Below are 27,519 nucleotides of genomic sequence, written 5' to 3'. Positions count from 1 at the left end.
GACCGATTTTGAATCAAAAAAATAAAAATTAATTGTTATTTCAATAATATTAAAGAACAAATATCATTTTTTTAATTAATAATTAGTAATTTTTAGAATATTTTATATTTAAAAATGTATTTCTTTTATTTATATTGATATTCACCTATTTTGTTATAAATATTAGTAAACTTATGATATTTGATATATATATATATATAATAACCAAATATTATTTTTCTTTATATTTACCATGTCCGAGTACTCTCCGATTACTCCCCGAGTACTCCGAGTACTCCCTCCAAGTGTAACATCCTAAAATTTTTATAATGATAAATAAAAGAAAGTTATGTTTAGTGATTTCACGTTTTAGTTATTTAATGTCGAGTAAGGAACGGGTCATGGGCTTAGATTACGTAAGATGGGTTAAATGAGAATGGGCCTTGGGCCCGTGGGCTCGAGAGTTACTACCACAAGACCCTACCTCCCATTTTTCACTAACTTCCTTCCACTCCCACACCCAAACACTCTCAATTCTAGAGAGAGAAACTAGAGAGAGAAAGTTCTCAAATCACAAATCCGAGTCCACAATCTTGTTCCTAATCGTTTTTGGTAAGTCCCTCTCGAAAATCATCCGTTTTCATAACCATTTTCGGCCTCAAATCGAGCAAAAACTCCCATTTTCGTAACTTGAGTTTTCGGGTCAAAAACCGTCTTGTTTTGGTGTCAAAATGCAACTTTTGATGTTTAAAATCACTGGGAATCGATAGCCCTTTCAATCCCGAACATTTCCATGTCAAAAACTTCGATTTTGGGTCAAAAATCTGGAAAATCCGGAAAACCCGTAGGTTTCTCCGTCGCCCAGCTTGAAGGCGTCGAATCAGTCCATTCGATCGAATGAGTCAATCGAATCAGTCCATTCGATCGAATGAGTCAATCGAATCAGTCCATTCGATCGAATGAGTCAATCGAATCAGTCCATTCGATCGAATAGGGAAGCAACCGAATGGTCTCCATCTTATTCGACCGAATAAGCTGCATATTCGACCGAACGAGTTCCTATTCGATCGAACAAGTGCCATGTCCGACCGAACGAGTTTTCCCAACTGGTTCGATCGAGTGTGTGTCTAGTTCGATCGAGTGTGCCTCAGATTCGATCGAATATGTCCCTATTCGATCGAATCAAGCCAGAACCAAGTTGTTTCCAAGATTCGCCTGAAGTGAAGTTCGTTTATGAAATAAATTAAAAACCTAATGGAAAATGTGTTAAGGCGGTTATCGAAAATGAGTAGTAGTAATAGTAGTAGTAGTAATTGATATGTGTAAATATTATACAGTTAGCCGAGCCCAGTTAAAGAAAGGAATTACAATCAACGGCGAGCGTAACAGGATCCAGGTGAGTTTCTAGCCCCATTCCTTGTTATGTTTTCGGGGCTGTGTGCATACTTGATGTGTTGTTAATACATTTATCCTAAGTGATAAGTGTATGCCATATGTGATATATGTGATATGTATGAATGATTGCTTGATGGTACGTGAACGATCTTCGGATATTGCACGTACTGTCAGGTTGTAACGTTATAAATATGGTAAGTATGATATGTATGAATGATTGCTTGATGGTACGTGAACGATCTTCGGATATTGCACGTACTGTCAGGTTGTAACGTTATAAATATGGTAAGTATGATATGTATGAATGATTGCTTGATGGTACGTGAACGATCTTCGGATATTGCACGTACTGTCAGGTTGTAACGTTATAAATATGGCAAGTATGATATGTATGTTTATGTGTATGAACGTAATAAAGTTAATAAAAAAAGGAAATAACGGTTGTATGGTTGTATGGTTACGAAAAGGGTACCGAGCCCTAATAATACTCGAGGTATGATGTATGGTTGTATGGTAACGAAGAGGGAATCGAACCCTACTAATATTCGAAAACAAGGGACCAGACCCTAATAATATCTGTGATGTTAGGGACCAGACCCTAATAATATCTGTGATGTTAGGGACCAGACCCTCATAATATCTGTGATGTTAGGGACCAGACCCTTATAATATCTGTGATGTTAGGGACCAGACCCTTATAATATCTGTGATGTTAGGGACCAGACCCTTATAATATCTGTGATGTTAGGGACCAGACCCTTATAATATCTGTGAGGTTATAGGGCGAAAGGCTCTTTAAAACGTATGATTATGAATGTAAAGAAAGTATGTAAGTAAGAATGAAGGCATGAGTACTTATGTGTGTATGAAAGAAAGTTATGAGGTTAAGTACGTATGTATGTAATATGGTATTGTATGGTATTGTATGATTAACTAGAACTCACTCAGCGTAGCTGACTTTTAGTATGCACGCAGGTGAGTAGGTTGAGACAGCTGGCTTGAGTGGAGGACACATGGCAGAAGACTAAAGCCTGGCATCTGAAGATCTGATATGTTTTATAAGTTATGTTTTGATTTTGAAAGACAAGAGGAATGTTTTAAGACATGATTATGAATTGATATGTAATGTTTTATGAAAGTTTTATATTCCGCGTAAAGTTTTAATTAACTCTGATATTTAGAACTGTGTTTATGAGTAAATCCAACACGAAAGTAGGGTTACCGGTAACGGGGCCTTACACCAAGGGGATCGGCCGCCTAGGGACCGCCTAGCGACTTTTGCAACATTGGTCTCTGTTTTATCCAGTTTTTCGTTTTAGTCATTGTCATGGCAGAAGACGAAAAAGTTTCGATACAGAAGTTTGACGAACAGAAGTTTGGTTGGTGAAAGATGCACTACTTTGTCAGAAAGACTTGGATGTAGTGTTTGAGGATGAAAAACCAGAAAAGTTGTCAGAAGCAGATTGGAAGAAGTTAGACAAGAAAGCTAGGGCTTGTATTACATTGTTGTTGTCGGAAGATGTGACATTTACCGTCATGAAAGAAACCATAGCCCGTGGTATGATGGACGCACTATCCAACATGTATGAGAAGCCATCGGCAGCGAATAAGGTCTATCTTATCAGAGAGCTAGTGACAACTCGAATGAAAGAGGGTGGGTCAGTTACAAAGCATATCAATAATCTTAATTCGAACCTCTCCCGCTTAGTGTCAGTCGGCATTAAGTTTGATGATGAAGTTCAAGGTCTTTTGTTGTTATCCTCTTTGCCCGACAGTTGATCGCAAACAGTGACTGCGGTTTGTAGTTCGTCTACAAAGATTACTTTTGATGGGATTTGGGATTTGATTCTTGGAGAAGATTCAAGACGCAGAAATTCAGGTGGATCATCAAGTGATATATTAGTCACAGAAGGTAGAGGTAGGGGAAAACAACGAGGCAGTGGGAGTAGGAAGAGGAGTTAGTCTAGGACTCGTAATGGTATTGAATGCTGAGGTTGTAAAGAGAAGGGACACTTCAGGAATCAGTGTCCGAATGGTAAGAAAGAGGTGAACGTTACAGAAGTCAACACTGCAGAAGAATGCCCAGAGGATGAGTTTTACGTTCTTAGTGTTGAGGATAACGTTGATGCTTGGGTGATGGATTTTGGTGCATCGTTTCATGCCACTCACTGTAGTGAAACGATAAAGAATCTAAAGTTTAGGTATTTTGGAAAGGTTCGACTTGCGAACGATGATATTCTAGAGGTTACGGGTATGGGAGATGTTGATTTGATAACTTCAGCCGGTACTTCTTGGACTTTGAAAGATGTTAGGGTTATTCCAAGTTTGAAGAAAAGTTTGATTTCAGTTGGGCAGTTGGATGACCAGGGTTACGATGTTAAGTTCGGGAATGGGCAGTGGAAAGTAGTCAAAGGGAATCTCGTTGTTGCTCGTGGCAAGAAAATGGGTTCGTTGTATATGGTCGATATGTCACCGAAAGGAGTGGATCCAGTTTTGGTGAAAGACAAAGTCTGGTTCACAGAATCTCGTGGGCAGAAGAAGGTTCGTTTTGCAAGTAACAAACCCAGAGCCAAAGTGAAGATTCAGGATGAACGAGCTAGGAAGGTTAAATCAGTCAGAGGACATCGTGACAGTGGGAGCACAGGTCGTGTTTCAGTTACAGTTCTAGGTCGACAGTGGATTAAGAAAACCAGTATTCCAGCTGCAAAAGTCTCTCCAGTGAATTACTAGCTGAATATGGAGAGTGTTTGTTCTCAACGTATCTCAGGATCCGGTAGTTTGTTTCAGTGGGAGCCGGTAGGGACAGAGAAAGGGTCAGGGGCATTTTTAGCCGTGACTGACGTGTTGGAGCTCCGGGGAGCTTCAATGGGCCTTCAGGTTAATTGATGAGAAGGCGGTGGCAACTAGAAGATGGTTAATGTTCGGATTACATAAGTACAATCAGGAGTGCAGACGAGAGTACTCAAGGCCTCCGAATGGGAGTTTGTTGGGTTTCGTAGGCCTTTTCGGTGTAGGCCCGGTTTATTATTTAAAGTCCAAAGGGCAGGCCCGGCCCGGTTTGGATTTCTTGTTTAATAAGATATTTGATGTCATGTATTTGTAATCGTTGTCACTCAATAAAGATATACCTAGTTGCCACCCGTGGACGTAGGTCAGTTTAGACCGAACCACGTTATATCCTCGTGTTCGTTTATTGCTTTCGTGTCGTGTTCAGTTTCGTGTGTGCGTTTAATCCTAACAGCTAGCTCAAAGACCTAAGGATCCAAGGCGCATACGTGATACGACCATGGTGGGGTGATGGAAGTATGTTTATGAGTGTCTAAAGGTGCAACTTTGGTATAAGTTGCAGAGGACGACTCGAGCATGTTTGGGATTGAGTTGAAAAATGCTTATTGGCTTATTTGTATTTTCAAAAAGTCAATAAGTTAAAATATGTTTGATAATCACAAAAAACTTTTTTTATTTTAGCTTTTTGAATGAGTTAAAAAACAGTTTTGCAAAAGCTCAAAATCCTGGTTTTTCGAAATGGCTTTTTGAAAACAAACATTTTTCAAACTTAATCCCAAACATGTTCGAGATATCCATGGGGTAGGATGGGAAGGGTTTGGCAGAAAAGATGTGGTTGGAATGGTCAAGTAGATATATTTAAAGTTTTTTTTCTTTAAAAATTCTTTGTGATTATTTAAAGTACATGTATTTGTGAAATCAATGACAAACTTCTGAAAAGTAGCACATTTTGTACATGCGAAGGATATGTTGGCGATTTATGGCGATTTATTTAACTATTGTGTTACATACACTTTTGTCTAAAGCTGAATGTTAGCTCTTCAACTTTTGACATCCTTATTATCAATGTGCATTTTTTTTTCACAAGTTATAAGAATTAGTTTTTCCTTTAGCACATTTATTCTAAACAACTTTAGAAACTTTAATATACTAAAATAAGTTGAATAATCTTCGTGTATAAAATGGCAGAGTATATTTGTTTTTTCTTATAGGAACTATTAACCTATATTTATAATATATCAAAAAGAATTTTGTTTGCCCTATATATCATGCATATAACTACTACATTGGTTGAATTTTATACTTGTAACTTTTCTAAATTGTACGTACAACTATTCTATCTTTGCCTTAAGCCTCACCCTAGAGATGATCCGTAAAAAATATCATCCCTTCTGGTGGTGACCGAGTTCAGTTTTCGTACTATAACTTTTGATTCACATTCTCGACTTCGTGAATCGAGTGTGCAAGATCATGTACTTGATGGTTTACATTTCCTGGCTTAGTTAGGAGCTCCCCATGTGGAAGGAATACGCGTAGGATTGATATGCATAGGCATGCTTCGAATGTTGATATCAAGCGGATAAGTTCTATATTCGAGATCTAGATCTTTAAAGATTCGCATCATCTCCTCAACAATTTTACCCCTCCTTGTTAGTCTTTCTAATATATCTTGATGGTTAATTTTATGTTGCACCCAAACCGATAACTTTTGCGTGTTTAAATCATACATGTCCAATGTTAGTATGTCTGGACTAGGGTACCAATACTCCTTGTTGCTCTCAACAAAGCTACATATATAGCATTGATAACACAATTAGTTTAACTAATACATAAATTCATAAGATATATGATGATATTTTTGACTTACTATCTAAACCTAGTCGATTTTAGATATATTTTAGCTTGATTAAATAATATAATAAAACTTTCTACAGTTAGAAAAAAAAGGGGTTGACTATTAAAACTAACTATATTGTAACTTTAATGCAGTTTATATAGTTATATATAATATATACTAGTTACTTATTTAATTCACACAAAATGAATAAAAAGAGTGTTCGCATATACTTAAAAAGTTTTCTTCACTTGTTACCGCATCTATTAACTCAATTAAATTTGCCACGTCTAAATTAAAGTGAATACCACTAGGAATAAGAAAATAAAAACTTAGTTGGAACATGAACTCGAACTCATACCTAAATATACGTTGCTTAATGAGTGAGATCGTTTCTGCTGGGGTGGCGACATGAATCAAGAAATTAATTGTATCTGTCATATCTGAACTACGATAGAAGTTACCGATGAATCTTGTTGCAAGAGTACTATTAGGAAAGTATATTTTTTGATTGTCTGCTCTGAGAAAAATCGTGTTTAAAATATTCATTTCTTCCACGATCATCTGAGGAGAATTATTAGAAAAAATTATATAAGACAGTAACAAATAGATGAATGAAGCTTTATTATAAATCATAATAAAATTTTTAATTCCAATAAATGAAGTGATTAGATTATGATGTTTTTTTCGAACGGTGACTTTCACACTTAAGCTAGCACTACGCGGTCAAGTCGCGCCCCACCACCCCACTTAGGCCAGATATGTTGATATGATCGGGATCCACGCTGGCATCCAAGTTTGGCTTGGCGTTCCCGGTAAAACCCAGTTTGCTCACCCCGCTCGAAGGCACGACAGGTTTTTAATGCTCTGGGAAAATCCGATCGGAATCAGAATTATATTATGATGTGATATACTTTCTTGTTATTTTTTCACAATTAAAATGATTCAAAAGTGCATTAAAACTTTCAATAAAAATTAATTGACGGACTTAACTCGACCGCATTTCTTAATGACCTGAAAAAAGCCTCAAGGACAAATCATCTAAACTCGTTCATTAATGACTCGACCAAGTTATAAATAACATGTATCTAGCATTCTGATGGTAAGGTATCTTTAGGAATAGAGTTAGGGGGTGTTTGGTGCTTATTTTTTTTTGCTTTTTGCTTTTTGGAGGGGTAAAATGTCCAAAATGCCACTCCAAAAAGCAAAAAAACTTCAATTTGGTGCTTTTAGATGTTTTTGAAGTGCTATTTTGAACATTTTTTCTCTCCAAAAAGCAAAAAGCAAAAAAAAATAAGCTCAGCCAAACAGCCAAACACCCTCTTAATGAATAAGAATCTAGCTTCTATATATAGACGGAAATAAAGCTTTTCAAAAACTCAATCTAGAATCAAATCTATCAATAATGATTTTCCATCGTCTTTCAATTGCCACATTAAGACCGATCAACAATTTTAAAGTGTGTTTATTAACATTTTATAAAAAAAAATAAAACGACAAAAAATATAAGTTATAGTAACACTTATAGCATCACCTAAATGTATATATAAAAGTAGATACAAATAAATAAAAAAGAAACAAGTATTACTATAACTTACATTTAAAATTTAGAACAGTTTCTAAACTGCATTTAGATAGACTTAAAAGTGTTACAAGTTGGTTATTATATTTCTTAAACAACCAAGAATTAAGTGTTCTATAAGACAGTCTTATCTAATTTTGAATATACATAGTAGCATATATAAAGGCTTCAACTTACGGTTACCAGTTTCATTTCTTATTATAAGAAAAAAGGTAAAAATATCTTTAATAAGGTATATGAGTTTTAATTTTCTTCTTTTTAAAAAACAAGAAATGTGCATTGATACCTGAACTCCACCAATCTCACAACGATCCCCAACATCGAAAGGGTGCATCACAAACAAGAATATGATGGACTCGAATATGGTTTTGCAAGTATTTCCGAATATAAACGCCACCACAACAAATTGAGAGCTTATAAGGACTATAACTTGTGTAGTCATGATGTTTAGGATTACAAGGCAAATGATCAAAATGACAAACGCGACCAACACATTCACCATTCTGTGTAGTTTGTCGACTGCGGTTTTCGTATCATTTAGTGTCAATGCAAGTGATTTTCGCTCTCGAAAAACACTAACCTGCGTTAAGTAATGACATATCATTCCAAATTGGCCTGATTTATTTGTATACCTTGGATATGGTATAAAAAACGTATACAAATTTACTTAAATACAACATGTTATTCTATTAAATACTTATATATTATTTTTTATTGTTACAATCATCTTATATTATTTATTTATTTGTTTATGTTAATTTTTTTCATATGTAAAACTTAAAATTTACCACCCAATTCTTCAAGGCTGTCTTCCCAACTTTTTCATCCTCAGGGGATGCTACTAATAAAGACATGGTCTTTATGGCTTCATCTTCTCTCAAGAACCTCATCAAATCTTCCAAATAAATGAACCTAAAAAAACAAAATACAAAATTACACCTAGTTGATTTAGGTAAAACAAATTTTTGTATATCAATTCATTGATTTCATTAAAATTGAACAACCGGTCAATTTGATACAATGGGTCCAAATGAGTCATCACCATCATACACATTTGGACCCGTTTTGATACTTCTACAAAATTAGTATTTTCAATTCAACTCCATTTTGGTTGAACACCTTTTTGACCCGAACAAAATTGATAGTTTTTTAAACGTTATGTTTTAACCCAAACAAATTTTGCTAGGTTTACTTAATTACCTGGATCGGCGTCTCGTTACATTCGTGAAAATGCTCCTAGCAGCATGTTTCGCCTCGAGCTCACTTCGGATTTCAGTGCCAGGTTCATCATAGTACGAACCTTGTAACCTTTCATCCAACGTTGTCAAGGATCCATGACGAACAACCTTCATCAACCTCTTCATATTCCAAGCCGAAACATTCTCATGATTCAACCTATGCAAATGATCAATCGTTATCGCTTGATCTTTCCCTCCTAATCTCCCACTCCCACCACCCTTTCCTTTAAACGAATACGCCCCAATTTCAGAAACCCGCGACATACTCTTCTCTCGCACATTATTATTATGAATCTCCATCAACGGAGGCCCAGACAACGTCTCGATCACATACTGGTTAAACAACGCGTCCTGAATCCGATCAAAAAACTTGTTCACATGAAATGAAGACGCGAGAACCTTAACAACAAGAGTCTTGATCAACCATAATGTGGTGGTCACAAGCATGCACACCATAAACTTGTTTATAACCTCTAGCAAAGGGATACCTTGGGCCTCAACCGTCTCATTAAATATCGCGTTCCACGCAATCAAAACCCAACATAACCAGATACAATTCTGGACCGGAACACGAACCCCATACACGAAATAAAGAAGTCGTTTACGTAGCAAGAAGTTTCGTTCTATAAAGAACACGACAACCCGAACACACCAACCGGATACCAACCGTCCACATATTAAAACAAGGATCAAAAGCTCCCATTGCCACATAAAAAGCCCCATGAATGATCTTCTTTCCCATTTTGGAAACCTAATTGTACAAATAAATGATGTCATGATAAACACAAAGCTGATCCATTGGATAATAGTCATGCAATCAATCTTATTATCCTTCAAATCACCAGGATTATCATCATCAAACAATGATTCATCTTCGTCGTTGTTTTCTATTCTCATGGAGTTGGATTTAGGAACGTTACTGGCCTCCGGTGGATCTGATAATCTTGATTGTTGAGTTTTGGTTCTTGCTAAGCTTGTTCTTCTCAGAATAGATACATTTTTTAAAGCCTCACCAGTGCTCGCGCGGTCAACGTAGGTGAAGTTGCGCGGGCGCTGGTGGTCATCATCATTGTGACCCTCATCCGATGATGATGACTCTTTGTTGTACTTGCTGTCAGCTGATTCATCGTTCTCAAACGATTTTTTCGAATCTGAAACCCTAATATTATTATTATTAGGGTTTCTTTTCTGCATGACGCCACCATCAATTTTGACGATGACGTCATCTGAGTCATTTGATTCTGATGATTTGTTTAACGGTTTAGGGTTATCCATCACAGAATCAAACGTTTGTTAATGGTGAATTGTGGATTAGAACGGGAAATCCAGAGCAACGTGAAATACACGATCATGCAATCGGTATTTTGCTCTGGATTCAGCCATCCTGAAAATGGTGTTGGTGTTACATTGGAAGGATTTGGTTATTATGTTTTTTAGATATAGAATGGTATTTGAAATATATGGGAAACCAGAAGTCTTGGTTTTGATTAATTTATTATAAACCAACGGTTAAGCCACGCATGCATGTCTCTTGTGGTTACAACAATTTAATTCTGTTAAGTTATTATTATCAAAGTTTGAGAAGAAGATTTTTGAAAAAAATTTTGTCACAAGAAAGGAAAATGAAGTCCAATAAGAATTAACACTAGTATTGATTATTGAATGAACATTAGATCTTTGTAAGTGAAGATCGGTTTGTTATTATTATGTTACGCCTACGTGGAAAAAGTCAATACAAAAAGACAACGGAAATGCTTCATTTCCTTTAATAGGAGAAGAGATATCTTAATATAGGATTAAATATGGAAAAAAATTCAAAAAGTGAATCCATTAAGCATGTGTGTGACATCAACACGGTTGGGGTAAAGATAAATTATATGCAAACTAAATGACAAAAACAAAGATTATATTACGATCTTTTAATAAGTTTATATTTTTATCTTGGAAAGCATAGTGAAAACTAATGTTATCATAAGTTCTTAACTTTGGATCCGCATCCCTTCTACTTCATTTTTATGTAAATTATGAGGTCGTTTGTCCATGACCTGGTGGTTTAGTGAGTTAAATACTTACAAATACAAGTTTGGGTAAGTTTTATTTGACAAAATTGTTGTAAGTAAATGTGTTTGTTCACTAATTTTAAGAAATAACAAACTCTTACACTCGATATATAGCGGACCTATTCAACTAAGATGTTGTGCGAGAAAATCTAATGATTTTGTAAATAATAGTGTATATATAACGAATTTGGATAATTTAAAACCATTATAAGCCCATTTTACACTTAAAAGTACAAACAACTAATCAATGAAATTAGCCGCAGTTTAAAAGTCACAATTTATCATGAATTCTTCAATCATTCAAGTACTTCTAAAAAAATCTCAAAAAATTACTTTATTGGTTGATTATTAGATGGATAAGTTATTATATTATTTGATTTTTAGTTAGTTATTTTCTTATATACTTAACTATTTTAATGTTATTATATGTGTGTGCACTTGAAAATTGAAACTTACTGTTAGATTTATTATTATATTATCGAGACTTGTTTTTTATTTATGATCCGGTCCGAATAGATCAAAAAATTCTTTTAATATTTAGCGATACACAAATGCCCCTAAACATTTCTATTCCATATAAAATTACGGGCCTACTGCTTACACTGTCTAACTTATTATAAATTCTCAACTAATATTTTGAAAATTGGACTTGACACTGTTTTAATTTCTTATCAACAAATATTGTACATACTCTTCGCAAGTAGCTTAAGGGTTTGTTTTTTGTTGTATGAGTGAAATTTATCGAAATCACTCATCACTGGATTGTTGTACTTAAGTATGTTTTACAGTGAAATTCTCCTCTCATTCACATTCAATACACCAAAAATGCATTGGTGATATATAGACAAAGTATATTAATTAGAGATTTGCTTGAGGTGTCACAAAAATATCTTGGGACTCAACGTCCACAAAGAACATGGTTTTACCCACCATTGTGTACATAACGGGAAAAGCAACGAATCTAACAACATTAGTGTCACATTTGACATTCATACCAACAAATATTATCCATTTTTGTCATCATTGAACTACCATAAAAAAACTTTCTAGGAGGTCACGAGTCATTGGAAATCATATAGTTTCTCTTATTCACAACTAATGCTTCTCCTCTCATTCACATTCGATACCCAAATAAACATATTGATAATATTTAAGGTGACAAATTCCTTACGAGTAATATCTCCCCTGTGGGCATAATACAACGATATGGGATTCGCTTGAGGTATCACACACATCCCTTGAGACTCTCGCCCATGAAGGGGTTTTGCCCACATCATGTACAAAACAAAAAAAGAAGTGGCTCCACGTATAACCATTAGTTGCATCTAGCACTTATACCAACCAATATTATTTATTTTGAATATAACATAGAACTCACATGTGTGTTTTGTCTGTGCAAGTGAACTTTTTAAGAGGTCACTAATTTGGAAACCGTAGATTTTTTTTCTCTCATTCACAGTTAATGCATCCAAAAAAAAGTTAGTGATATTTGAGCATGATATTAATTATGCCCAAGTCTCTACAATCGTCGCTGCTATCGAGACCCCCTCTCTTGTATCTCCAAAGGGGACCTACTAAGAGCCCAACGAGCTCACGTGAACACGCTAATCTTAGCATTTTACGTAGAAAATATATATAAAATTTTCGAGTGAGTCCATAAGAATTTTAGAAGTGAACCCATAATAAAGAGTTTATTGTAGTGGTAAATCCCTTTTCCCTTAAATCTTCTACCTTGCTAATCCTAAGGTTTGAGTCGTGTTAAGCCATTTTTTTTTTGAAATAATTTATTTATTGTAACAAACCATTGTTTTTATTGTTTTTAGTAGTTAGGGTTTTACGGAGTATGACTTGTTCTAAAAACTAAACCATCTAGACCCATCAGCCGTTCGCGCATCATGCTTGCCTCCAGCCTATGCCCAACTGCCCTCTTGATTTCACCCTCCTGCATCTCTCTCCGACGACCTTTGTAATTGAATGCGTGATGATTATATGAATGATTTTTATAATGATTTCTTTTACATTTTTAAAACATCCCGAAATTATTTTTTTTAGAATAGTATAATACAATAATAATGAAATTCTAGTGTTTTTCTTCCTCCCTTCATGCCGATAACCTCGGGCCAATCAGATTAAAAATGAATATAAATCATTTAATAGTAGCCACGCTTTCTTATCTATTTTCCTCTTTCCCTCTAAATTTTATCATTTGTCACGCTTTTTTTTGAAACAGACTTTTATAATATATAATATGTTTCAAATTACAAGTTTATTTAATAATGTTAGGGTTCTAAGAATTTTTGGATCAAAATGTCTGAATATAGATTGATTTAGTTGAAAATGTTTATATTGTAATTCGGTTAATGTTTGTACTCCGGCCCTGCTAGATTCTCAGGTTGAGGGGTGTGCTGTATGTTTGTTAACGACATTTGTTAAAAAAAAACTTAGGGTAAGAGAATTGTTATCCATGAGGGCTCCTATTAAATGTCATACGAATCCAAAATGAAATGAAAAACTAAAAAGTACACAATATCCATAAGTTAAAACACTTTAAAGATGGTCCACTTGAGAAAGTAACATCCATCTTCTAGTGCCAATCTTCTCTCTATCTTTTGACACTATATTACCCACATTCTTTATTCTTTATTGTTCCCTCGAAAAATTTTGCAAGCATGTCATGCGCAAGAAAGGCATGACTCAACCAATTGTCTTGTCAACAGACATGAAAAAATGAACATAGTTATTGACAAGATAGTATAATTGAAAGTGGCTTCCAGTCAGAGATACGACATACCTATAGTTAATTTCTTGATTTTAATAGTTTTACTTATTCCATGGGCTTAGACCTTTGCAATGTTGACAGTTTTGGTGCCTTAACTTTCACAAATCATGCATAACGGGTCATTCATTATCTCGCACGTACATGCATGTGTAGTGAATACGTGCTTACACACTTGTATGTACATTTATATAGCTAAATAGGGTGTTACACAATGAAATCCTAAAATTTTATAGGAAAGTAACATCGATGATCGCTGCTTCAACTTCAACCATTAAAACAAACGCTTGAACCAAAAATTGTAAGTTTCCAAAAACTTTTGGAAAACAATGGTTGCAACAATAAGAAATATCACAAAATAAACACTGACACCTCTTGTTAAAAAAAACAAAAAAGAAAAAAAAACCCAACTACATGATATAAGGAGAACGTTTTGTCACAATATATTAATATGCACTGTCGACTAAAGTATAACATGCTAGACTAAGGCCATCTGTAGTGGACAATAAAAAGGGGCAATAGGGAGCGACAACACCGCCTCTGGGCGAGAAGAGGGAAAAGGGGTGGGGCGACTTCTGCTTATCGCCTGTTCTTCCTTTCTTTTTTAATATTATTATATTCTAATTTGTGTTATATATATATATATATATATCTACTATTATAATAAACAAAAATGATGTTTGTGTCACATGGCACCTAATTGGCTTATTTTTGTGCCAAGTGGCACCCTTATCTTGTAACATTTACGCTGTGTTCTCGAGTCTCATTTAAAGAGGGGAGGGGAAGGAAATGAGAAGAAAATGGGAATGAATCATGTTCCAGAGATTTTTTAAGGAGGGGAGGGGAGAGAAAAGGCTAGAAAACTTAAGTTAATACTCATCCTTCCAAATTGGAGAGATTAGGAGAGAAAATGTTTATGTATAACATTAACTACCTATTAACTTCTACATTTTCTTTCCTTTTCTTCTACTTTTCATTAAACTCGGAAATATGAAATGAAGTGACTTATTTTCCTCCCCCTCTCTTTCTTTTCTCTTTCAATTCTCCTCCTTTTCTTTTCTCTCATTAAATGAAACTCGGGAACACAGTGTTAATTCATAATTTTTCTAATTAAAACAAATCAATTAAAACATTCCTTAACAATCCCTATTTATTTTAGACAATTCTTAATATGAATGAAAGAATTGAATTAATTATACTTATTTATATTTAATTTAGGTGTTATGGGTTAGATATATACAATTATCTAACCAACAATAATTTTTCAAAAATAATTGTTGTTTTATTTGTTAATTTATCAATTAACAACTTCCAATTAATATGTACTGAGTAGAGTATGTTGATAGAAGTTTTCCAATTGTGAAGCCTAGGAAAATTTGAGAGAAAAAAGATCATGGCTTCATTGGATTTAAGTTTTTTTGCCAATAAATTTCTTGATAAAAAGAAGGTTTTTGATTTCTATTGAGTGACTCATGTTCATATAATCAACTATAGCAACAGGGTGTGCGTATGTTTTCTTTTCTTGAATTACTAAGTTATGATTATATTTGTAAAGTAGACGATTTAGAAAAGTATTTTAAAATTTAATGTTAATGAATCAAACTAATAAGTTATTTATTGCAGTGTGAACCAAGTTTTTATTTATTTATATGGAGTTATTTTTGCATATGCGCGATTATTGGTTGGGCTTTCAAGTCAGTTTTTCAAGACATCCTACTTTCTTTTGAGTGGTAAATGAGTAATTTTTTTTTCCACGCATGATATTTAATTTTTGTATATGTAAAGACATAATTAGTAATTTGTTATGATTTGTTTGATGCATATTTGCAGAGAAAAGTTGAATTCTACTGTCTTTGATGTATTGAAGCATTGACTCATTTCGGTATTGCCTTGGATTAATTCAACTATGGCTTATACAACTAAGCTGACCATCTCTAACCATCTTGATAAAAAAAATTTTCGCATCATCTGTTTCATAGTTCATGGGTAAATATTGAGTATGTTTGATTGAACAACTAATGTATTTATAAAGATAATTAATTAATTTATTATACATGTGAATCGTGGTAAAAAGTAGAATCTATCTGAGGTGTTATAGTGAATTGGTAAATTGTCATTAGATTTATTTAAACAAATGAAATGCCACTCAAAGTACAAATATAACTTTTTTTAACTTACGTTGTTATTTTATATTTGAGTAGGAACATACATACATAAGTTTCTTAAATATATTTTATGTTTTGATTAGTATTATCAACTTTCATAGTTGACGAAAAACTAGAGTCTATTATGTATAGGAGATTATTTTGAAAAAAAGAAAAATGAGAACTGAACAACTAGAAAAGGAATAATTGAAACAACGGGTTAAAAAGTCAAAAAGTGATACTTTTATATTTAAAATATGAATTTTAGCATTTTAATTTTTCAGCCAGTGTAACACACGGGTTTTTAACCTAGTATATATATATATATATATGTATATTATTATTATATTACTATTGTATCCCCTACACCATTACACCCCAAAAACAAATTCTCACCTCTTACTGACTGGGCGCCAAACGGCGCAAAACGCCCCAATTTATAACCCTCCACTACGCATAGCCTAAAGAAAATATGGAACTTTTGTTGACAAGCAGAAGCAAACAAGTAAACCAAAGACAGAACATAGAGGTACAAACTGCCCGACACCCATTGAATCTCATACAAAATTAAGCCTTTACAAAGACTAACGTGCACCTCTACATATGTTACCCCAGTATCAAGACACGTGTCATGCACACGAAGCATTATAACAAGTTGTTATTTCTTTCGAATTTAGGGATACAGTGAAACCGGAACCTGATGGGAATATCCGATACCCGACATAACTGGGACGGGTCTTACCCGTCCCATTAGGGTATGGGACGCGTCTGAGATTAGTTTCTAAATTTTTCACAGGTCTGGGATTTCTAATATACCCGATTACCCGATAATATGGACCCGTTTACCCGATTACCTGATAATATGGACCCGTTTACCCGATTATATACCCGACATAATTATATATACACACACACACACACATAATAACAATAAAAAAATGGTATTTGTGTTCAATTGTCTTTTGTGTGTCCTCCATGAATATTAAAATTATATATATATATATATATATATATATATATTGTATTACATCCCGTCACTCACTCATCCTCTATAAACTACGTAGATCTTTTTATATATTTTTTGGTATAATTATTTCTTTTTGTTGAATTAAGTGTATTATGAAACTAGAAAAATATTTTTTTTTTGTATTTTCAAAACCCGATAGAAACCCGATGGGATTTGAGTCGGACATACCCAACGGGCATTTTTAATAAACTAACGGGTATACCCGAAACCCGCGGGTATACCCGATACCCGATAGGTATTTACCCGATAAATACCCGACGGGTCTGGGACGGGGTTTTATAATCGGGTCCGGGTCTAGAAATACCTAGACCCGTCCCAGACCCGACCCATTGCCATCCCCGAATGTGTTGGTCTAAAGTGTCATACCACTTACACTTTATACCGAAACCATTGACATGCCACACAATTTATATGACATATGGATATGGCTAGCATTTCCTATATTATTGGGGTAAGTAATAGTCGATGGCACAATTGTACACTTATACGAGTTATAATGTTATATTAGGGTATATACCCGCGTAACACGGGAGTGGAATAACATGTCACTAAACATAATAAATTTATATAACAAATTCAAGCATGCAAAACTTCTTCAACTTTCGAATCAAAACGTTAATCATTTACAATGTCTAGATATTAAAAGTTTAAAGTTACAATAAGTTAGTGTACACAAAACCACAAAAAAACATCAACAAAAAGATCTAAAAATGTTCTTTCATATTAAACCACCATCAACTTAATATTCTAACAAAAAAAAACTCATTCTGTTTCACCACCTGAAAAATTAAAAAAACAATATTATCCAAATTAAATATATCATTAAAATAATAACATGTTTAATAATGAAAGCCCGTGTTACACACAGATGGAAGTTATAATAAAAGTAAAAAATATATATCATGTAATACGTAAATTGAGTTATATTATATAATGATTTTTATTTATGACTTTTATAATAAGATTTTGATATATTTATACACTATTAATTATAAACTATAATTTGCAAACCAAACATTGGTGTTTGATTTATTTTAAAACAAAACATTCATACCGATATCATTATACATTTTATGTTTCTAAAAATAACTTTTAGAACAAAATGTTGTCACATATTAAAAAATGTATTTTTATAACGTTGGAAGAATTTGAGACGAAGACTCAAACAATGATATAAAATTTCAATATCTTTCAATGGTTAGTAACATGCATCATACGCGTGAAAATTGTGTATATATATATATATATATAGCGACAATGATAATAATAATAACAGTAATAATAATAATAGTAATAATAATAATAATAATAATGAATTGGTAGTGTAATATTTATAAGAACAAATAATTTTACATTCATTATAGGGTATTACATTGTTGTGTTTATTAAAATAAAATAACATACAACAACAAATAACGTAAAATGCCAATTTAAAACATCTTTCTAACTTAATCCATGAAGCCAAAAAGATATATTAATAAAAACTACATCATGATATATGAAGTCATAAATAAAGTCTTGTTTATTAAGCAATCATCGAAATAGAAAGAAATGTGTTGTAATTTTTTATACTTACAAAGAAGAGAACTAATATCACTACAAAATCAATTCAATGCATTGTTAATAAGAGAAATAAATGTACAAATACAATTACAAAGTTATAAACAAATCATAAATGAAGGTTCCTAGCCGGATCTACACAGGAGTATCTCGTAACACGAGGGTGCGGAATCCCCACGTATACGATACGAGTGTTGAGACGATTAATACGTTGAATATAAGTAAACACACGATAATATAAGATGATACTTGATATATTGCAAGAACAAACACGTGATTCAAAAAATCACACAAACAAATCGTTCCACAACTTAACCAAAACGGCCGAAATTAAGAGTTTATAAAGCTCGACAACTTCGCCTAACATACTAGGCGAAGTTGTCATAATTTCGATGGCCTTCAAGTTCGCCTAAAGCACGGCGAACATATAAGAAACAATATTCAACACAAAACAAACAGTTTAACGATTACAGACACAAATAAACACGAGATATTGAACTACTGGCATTATGCACCAACAGACTCCCCCTTGGCAGTAGCTTCATATCTCTATCTTCTTTCTCGTGTCTTGTAATCCAAAAATCTCGTACCACTCGTCTTCAAGCATGAACGCCCTATCTTACGCAGACAGAGACCACCCTCTGGTACTTCTTAGCTTCATCTTTCCACGCAGGATTGTAGAAAATCTTCTTATCATGGAGTACCTGCAAATCATCTTGAGACAAATTAACCAAGTGCATGGGATCATACACTCTCAGAATCTCTTGTTCATCCTCATCTTCCATAACAGCTTCAGCAGTCTTGCAATCAACATACCACCACTTGAGATCCTTCAACACATCCTTGGGCATCATCTTCATCGGCACCTCTTTCAAACACCGAATCGGCTTGTATTTAATTACCATCCAAGGATTACCATCAGCCCTCATGCCTCGTTCCTTGTCTTCTACCAACCTTCCTTTCCGTGGCTTCAATAACTCAAACTTTTTCTCTTTCACACTTTCTTTCCACACAATCTTTCCAACCCATCTTGCAAAGTCGTCACCACTTCGATTAATCAATCTCGAATGTGCCAAATCTTTCACTTCACACTCAGGCAATGTGTTGAGCGATCTCAAAGCCTTCTTGAAGTACTGAATCCCATCGTACCGCTTTATCACAAACAACTTCAACTGTTCGTCATACAACCAGCAAATGATACCTTTCTTTGACTCAGCATAGCCCTTGATATTGTAACTCTTCTTAAACATTGTTGGTACCACAAGCTTCTTTGTCTTGACGAACCACTGAGCACATCCTTCTTTCCATCTAGGCTGTTCTTCCCACTCAGACTCATCTGGCACACTTTCATCTTGACTCAAGTTCACCTTATCAACATTTGGAATATCATGCTCTACACCATCATCAACAATCTCCCCTTCTTCTAACTCACTATCAATCTCTATCTGTTCTGCAATCTTTTCAATCTCTTCCACTGTTAATACATCATTAACTGACTCTTCATCATCATCATCTACAACCACTACATTCTCACCACCTGTACCGCCTGATGGACCAGCAGACTCCCCCTGAGATGTGGAAGTCCCAAGAGTTTGTTCAGTTCTTGGCAACTCACCACCTATATCTTTCGATGCATTGGGATCATCGTCTCTGTCTTGCCTCTTCTTAGTTCTCAATTCATCACCCTTGCAACTCGTCTCCCCCTGAGATGCTAAGAACTGTTTAAGAGCATCAAAGAGTTTACCATGTTCAACGAGGAGTGAAGATTGTATCTGATTTTCTGTCACCAGCCTCTGAATAGCTTGTGTCTGGATGAGGTTGATCCGTGATTTCTCAGCAACTACCCGTTCAAGGGCCGCAATTCTCTCGGAGTCAGACAAAGTAGAATCAAAATCAAACCGCATGTGAGAAATATCTTGAGCATACGGTGGTGGAATTCCCAAACTAGCTGGAATATCAGAGGTAGGCTGAAAAGTAACCGTGGGTGGTATGGAGAAAGGTAACCCTATAGTAGCAACCAACGTCGACTCAACAAATCTAGCTACAACCTCCGATGGAGCAAGAGTAGGAGGTGGTAAGGAAACTATCTCCAGTGCTGTAAACTGAAACGTGGTTGGAGGAGTACCAAATGATGACGACGTGGTCACAAAAGGAACACTTGTGGTGATCGGCAGTGTGACAGTAGAAGCAACAGGTAACATAGTCATACCAGACAACGATGGTGGGGAAAAACGAACAACCCTTGAACTTTCACCAACTCTAAAACTTTCACCAACCCTTTCCTTCTTTGATCGTCGTACCAAACGATATAGATCCTCCTCATAATCTGATTCACTGTCATCTGAGTCTTTCTTTCGCTTGCCATGAATCCTTTCTTGTCTGGCAAGGATTTGTTGTGCTTCAACGATATCGTCAGTAGAGGAGTCAGAGTCAGTTCTCTCAGAATCCGCCACAGATGTAACGATCATGGAAACATTTACACCAGACGCCTCAGCTACTGAGGCTTGAACTTCAGCAGCTGGATCAACCATTTCCATGTCAAAGAACCCTTGCCCTCCAAAGGCAACTTCAAGATCAACCTGTTCCTCTGGAGCAGCAACAGGATCTGCAGGCGGTGCTTGCTGTACCATGGGTGGTTGTTGAACCACAGGAGGTGGTTGAGGGAAATTAGCCTGTTGCGGTGCCGGATCGAGAAATTCATCTCCCGGAGGAGCAACATAAGCAGGATTCACTAAGTAACCAAACAGGGCCGTGTGCCTCGGACGAAGTTCAGGTTTGCTACGAGCACTTGATGACTTACATTGCGCAAAGATTCTCTTAGACACACTTTCCACAAATGAAATAGGACGTCGTTGTGGCAAATTAGGAGCTACATGATTCAGAATCATCTGTAGGAATCTCGGATACATCAAAAACCTTTCCCGTGCAACAGCACGTCTCTGACGATCAATCTCACAAAAAATCATTTGACTAAAGCTGTAAGGTTTGTTGTAAGTCAATGCAGTAATTGCTGATTGCATTGTTGCACCCATACCATTTGTACCAGCTTTTCAACCCGACATGCACACTATCATCACGTGCATAAGGAACCGCCACTGATCTAACAAAAATCCTTTTCTCCTCTGAGAGTCTCCCAACGGACCCGAATACCCCATACGCAGATACGCACCATCTCTGAACATAGCCGGAAAGTCTGTGGGAACCTCAGTCGTCTCATTCCCAAACTGTAAGGCTTCCCTTATATGATTTGCCGAGAACTGTTCCACCTGGTCATTAACAGTAGCTCGTATCACCGGTGGATCGACACGACAATCATACTCAACCGTGTTCCAGAAATCTTCAATGTTCGGTAGTGAGATCGGAAGAGTAGTAGTAATAGCATGAAAGATGCGTGAGCGTATGAGAAACAAAATGATCTCACGGTATTCATCAATTCCTCGAGAATCCGGATCTAAGGTGATATACATGTTGTGACCCGGAAAGAACTGTCTGTTATTATCTCCACCTTCATCACCACCAGCACCTGCCATAGCAGCCATATCTGCAAAACAAACGAATGAAATCAGACAAGTGTATTTACAGGTTACAACTTCGCCCTGCATGGTACATGCGAAGTTGTAGCTTTAGCGAAGTTAGGCGAGTGGCGAACTTGACAACTTCGCGCAAACCCTAACTTCGCCATATGAACGGCGCAAACTCAACAACTAGAATGGCCAATAATTTCCGATCAAGGAGTGTCAATACGAAAAGAATAAAGCGATTTTAGTATCAAATAACATATAATCAACAAAAGGGCCTTCAAACGGACCGACAAAGTGGGACGAGGAGGGTTTGGTACATGAACGAACTCAAAACCTATCATTGTGGATCAGATTACCAGTTGTAACGAAGGAATTATGTGACACAATAACATGACGAACCTTTAACACGGACGAAAACAGATTATAACAACTTTTGATTCAGATGATTAAGTTCGCCAAGGGTTTGAGTTTGGAAAACTTTGACAAGGTTTGACCACTGATCCATTTATATAGGCTAGAAAAACCCAGTAGGCGAAGTTATGTTAACTTCGCCCAACAAGGTAAGTTCGCCCATCAATTAACATCGCCCTCTGCCTAACTTCGTTCGACTGGAAACTTCGCACATTATTTAACTTAAAACAACTTTGTTCAAAGTTGACCAAAGGTCAACTTCGCCTTTAGCTTCGCCCAAAAAGATTAAAACTTAACGATCAAAGAACCAAGTAACCAAAAGTTTAAAAATTTAAACCATAATGCGAAATACATAATGAAAATTTGAATAAAAGAATAAACGGGATCAAATTTCAGTCTTTGACGAGAACCTGCATGTTTTAGAAAAGATCTGAACAGGAATCATACTGAATAAGTGGTTGTCACACAGATCCATGTTCAGCGGTATTATGACATAGAGAAACTGGTTGTAGGCAGGTATAAAACTTAGTATGGTTTTCATCGCTTCTGTGATACGGATTAGGTACAATTAAGCTCAAAATTTAGATGGACATCACATGAGAGATTGTGAGGCCTCCTATCTATTCTCAAAGCGTATTTGGCTTTCCCCAAGTCACCCCGAGTTGACTTCGACCCGTAGTGTCTGATCAGTCAATGTGCACATGTCGACCTTCCGATTCATCTTCCCGAACTTTCTTATACTTTGAAAATATTCTTTCTTGCCTCTTTCTTGATATTTGCAACGAGACTAGCTTCAAAGGCTCGGCGATAATAACTAGGTTTTTTTTTAACAAAGACTATAATATAACTGCAAGTCTAAGACAACTGCAAGTCCCGAATCTGGATCACTGCAGATTACTTAACACTATTTTCGCGGGAATTTGAACACTCACAGGCTCGTGTATGACTGGGTAATCACTTTTTTGCCTATCATTCGGAAAGATGTATGTGGAGACATGCACAGCTCAGAATGACTTTCCACAGTAAATCGAGAAGATTTAGTTTGTATCACTTCCACTTTTACGCACCATAGAAAGCTACCATAACATACAATGACTGTTCTAGAGTCTTTTAGGCCAAATTACTTCACCAGTTAAGCACACAAAAACAGTTTATCTATCACTTTCCAAGGTTGGATCAATCTTCATTTTAACACCGTATAGAGACTTCTTACGAAGTTATAGACTGAAAAATTATATCCTCTCCAAAAAAAAATTAAAATTCTAGCGCCCCGATGAAGTCAAAGTCTTTAGGTAAACGACTATCCTGAAGACTAATGGATCAGCCAGACCGACCACATATGAGTATGTGTCCCTCTGACTAAGTATGAACGACTAATTTTAAGCGAAAGAATAAAAATCCATCATAAACCGCCCCGGTCACTTTCAGTCATTTGGTTAATGGCTATCCTTATAATCTACAAGTAGATGTAAGGACCAAACATATCCTTGGGATATGTCCTTCAAACTTGAGCAACCGACATAATTTTAAGCGATAGTGATGTTTTTCTTTTTTTTTTCTTTTTTTAAAGAGAAAACACGGTTACTCGGGATTGATCATCCCATTAAGCTCAACAAGATTTTGAAAACGAGATCGGTCAAACGCTTTAGTAAAAAGATCGGCAAAATTATCCAGTGAATCAACCTTTTCAAGCAAAAAAAATTCTTCTCAGCACAATCCCGTATAAAATGATGATGAATGTCAATATGTTTAGTTTTACTGTGTTTAACGGGATTGTTAGTTACTGAGATAGCAGCAGTGTTATCAATTCAAATAGAAGTTTGAGTGAAATTCAGACCATAATCGCGCATTTGTTGCTGTATCCATAAAACCTGGGAGAAGCAGTTCGATGCTGCCAAGTATTCTGCTTCGCATCTGGAAATGGCAACAGAGTTCTGCTTCTTGCACTGCCACGACACCAATCTTCCTCCGAGAAACTGACATCCACCGGTTGTTGACTTCCTGTTCTGATTGCAACCTCCATAGTCAGAATCGGTGTATGCACCCAAATCCAGTTTCCACCCTTACGAGTACCATAGTCCCAACTTAGGCTTTCCTTTAAGATACCACAAGATTCTTTTCACTTCCTTCATGTGTGATTCCTTCGAGTTTGCTTGAAAACTAGCACAAAGACAAACTGCAAACATAATGACAGGTCTAGATGCAGTTAGATACATTAAAGAACCTATGATTGCCCGATATTGAGTGGGATCCACATCTTCATCACTGTCGGAATCAGCACCCAGTTTGTGGTTGACGCAGATTGGAGTGTCAAATGGGGTGCTATCATCCATCTTGAAGCGTTTGAGCACATCATGGACATACTTCGTTTGATGAATAAACATGTCATCTTTCTTCTGATCTACCTGCAATCCCAAAAAGAAAGTTAATTCGCCCATGGCGCTCATCTCAAACCTCTTCTTCATGACTGCTTCAAACTCCTGACACATAGTAACTCTTGAGGCAGCAAAGATGATATCGTCCACATAAACCTGAACGAGTAGAAAATCACCCCCTTTTCCTCTTGACAAACAATGTACTATCAATCTTCCCTCTCTCAAACCCATTCTCTAGCAAGTAGTCTGACAATGTTGCGTACCAGGCACGAGGAGCTTGATGTAACCCATATAATGCTTTGCTCAGTTTGTACACATGATCAGGAAAATCTGGGTCAGGGAAACACGGGGGTTGTTCAACATATACCACCTCATCAACTTTACCATTAAGAAAGGCACTTTTTACATCTAACTGGAACACTTTCATCTCTTTGTGTGCAGCAAATGCAAGAAACAGTCGAATTGTCTTCAGTCTGGCCACAGGAGCAAACACTTCGTTGTAATCAATTACCTCATGTTGATTAAACCCCTTAACTACCAATCTTGCCTTGTTTCGAATGATAATCCCCTTCTCATCTCTCTTACACTTAAATACCCACTTTGTACCGATAGCGTTCACTTCTTGCAGTTTTTCAACTAACTGCCATACTTCCATCTTCTCAAACTGTGCCAGTTCTTCCTGCATGGCTTCAACCCACGAGCTATCCTTCAGTGCCATTTGATAATTCTTTGGTTCAATCTGACTGATGAAGCAGGTGTACAAGCATTCATTCATAATACCCGTGTCTTTAATGATTGCATATACACATGAGTGTTCATCTTAACTTCTTCTAGTACGTACACCATCAGAAGGATTACCGATCACATTCTCCAAAGGATGATTCTTGTGAATTTTGGTGGTCTGTACCAGACCGACTTCTAGATCATTCTCAAGATTTGAAGAGAGTTCATCAGAGTGAGGATGAGGTTGAGTGTGAAATGGATTGTAGAATTCATCTTCATTCGAGACAGCAGGAGTTTCAACTGCACTAGACGAGGTCTTTTGATTTTCATTATATTGCGGACGTTGTACGATGTTCTCCTCTTCGTCATACAGCATCTGTGAGGCTATTTTCTCATCATTGTCTGCAAAATCCAAGTAAGGTATATTAAAATATTTGAATAGCTTATCATAGTCGAAAGCCTCTGCCGGTCCCATGCTAGGCCTTGGTGATTTGTAACTAGTAATGTCAGTGTTACAGACCACCTCAACCTTGCTGTTTGATAGATTAAAGACTCTTCTGTTGGGTGTCCCAACAACATAGCCAACTAAGATAACTTCGTCAGCTTTCTCACCAAATTTAGATTTAGTATTTAATATCGAACATGGGGACCCGAAAGGTTCAAGATCCTTTAAATTAGGCTTTCTACCATGCATAAGTTCATAACAGGTTTTATTTAAACTTTTAACTATTAAAACACGATTAAGGATATAACAGGCTGTAGCAACAGCTTCAGCCCAGAACACCACGGGAAGTTTGGCATCTGCCAGCATGGTCCTGGCGCCCCCGATTAGAGTTCTATTCTTCCTTTCAGTTACTCCATTTAGTTGCGGAGTATATGGGGCACTGTACTGATGCTCTATCCTTTTCTGCAAACAAAACATCTCCATCTGATAGTTCTTGAACTCTGTACCATTATCACTCCTGATGTACTTAACCTTCCTCCATCTGATAGTCCCGCACAAGGAAATTTGTGTCATCCAAACCGGCACAGAAACGTGGATGACACCAATAATAAATTACCTTGCGGCAGGTACAGTACCAGAGTTAAAAACACAGGCAAGAAAACTACGCTGTAAAGCACTGAATTATCAACTCATCGATGACATCCTTTACAGACGTAACTTTCTTGGCCCACTCTTAAGATGTGTGGACAACCAAGATGCTGGCTACCTCCTAAGGGAAGTACACGAAGGCATCTGTGGAGTACACGCAGGTCCACGCGCTGTTGTAGCTAAGCTAAACAACGCGGGATACTTTTGGCCGGGGATGCATATGGATGCGCTGGCATACATCAGAAAGTGCAGGTCTTGTCAGCTCTACGCACCCAACACGCATCGCCCGAAGAATGAACTTGTTCCAGTCACCTCTTCATGGCCATTTCAGAAGTGGGCCATCGATGTGACAGGCCCATTTCCTACAGCAGCAGGAAATGTTCAGTTCCTAGTGGTAGCCATCGACTACTTCACCAAGTGGATAGAAGCAAAACCCTTAGCCCAAACAACCGTGAAACATATCAAAAAATTTATTTGGGAGTTTATTATTTGTCGTTTTGGACTTCCACAGAATTTGGTGAGCGATAACGGCACCAACTTTGCTGACAAGAAGCTACAAAAATGGCTGTAAGAACTTCAAATCACCCACACTTTTACCTCAGTGGCGCACCCGCAGGGTAATGGTGAGGTAGAAAGAGAAAATAAGAGCATCGTCGAAGGCATAAAGAAAAGACTCTTGGAACACAGATCCGGCTGGGTGGACGAGCTTCCGCACGTCCTTTGGGCAAACAGAACGCTGAAAAAGGCCAGTACGGGAGAAACCCCGTTCAGTCTCACTTATGGCACTGAAGCCATGGTCCCGGTCGAAATTGGTTTACCCTCACAAAGGGTCTTGATTCAGCCAGAAGACAATGATGCGGAAAGACGGTTAGACCTTATGCTAACCGAGGAACGCAGAGACTTAGCCGCAGTGCGTGAAGAGAACTACAAGCGACAAATGCAAAAGTACTACAACACGCGGGTAAAACTCTGCAACTTCAATGTAGGAGACTACATACTGCGTAACAACGAGGC

At 36.4% G+C, this 27,519-nt stretch overlaps 1 protein-coding gene across 1 annotated transcript; it reads right to left on the bottom strand.

Annotated features, from left to right (window-relative positions):
* Positions 1-7,517: 7,517 nt before the first annotated feature.
* Positions 7,518-10,330, bottom strand: LOC143555859 (mechanosensitive ion channel protein 8-like). Its single transcript, XM_077045336.1, has 4 exons — positions 8,778-10,330; positions 8,366-8,489; positions 7,864-8,157; positions 7,518-7,529 (listed from the first exon to the last, which is right to left on the bottom strand). The coding sequence occupies exons 1-4, from the start codon at positions 10,088-10,090 to the stop codon at positions 7,518-7,520; spliced, it is 1,743 nt and encodes a 580-aa protein (XP_076901451.1). The 5' UTR covers positions 10,091-10,330.
* Positions 10,331-27,519: the final 17,189 nt, after the last annotated feature.

Source organism: Bidens hawaiensis, unplaced genomic scaffold (genome assembly GCF_021521415.1).
Source record: "Bidens hawaiensis isolate Kalapana, Puna unplaced genomic scaffold, B.hawaiensis_p1.1 tig00018403_1, whole genome shotgun sequence".
NCBI classification, from domain to species: Eukaryota; Viridiplantae; Streptophyta; class Magnoliopsida; order Asterales; family Asteraceae; genus Bidens; species Bidens hawaiensis.
The sequence above is the reverse complement of the archived record's forward strand: the minus strand, read 5'-3'. Positions and strand labels throughout refer to the sequence as shown.

What these genes read in the sequence shown, in the direction of transcription:
- LOC143555859 (XM_077045336.1), bottom strand. Translation starts at nt 10,090, where the DNA reads ATGGATAACCCTAAACCGTTAAACAAATCATCAGAATCAAATGACTCA. An exon ending in GTAACGAGACGCCGATCCAG is followed by an intron (nt 8,490 to 8,777) that starts GTAATTAAGTAA and finishes TTGTTTTTTTAG; the next exon opens with GTTCATTTATTTGGAAGATT. An exon ending in CAGCCTTGAAGAATTGGGTG is followed by an intron (nt 8,158 to 8,365) that starts GTAAATTTTAAG and finishes TACTTAACGCAG; the next exon opens with GTTAGTGTTTTTCGAGAGCG.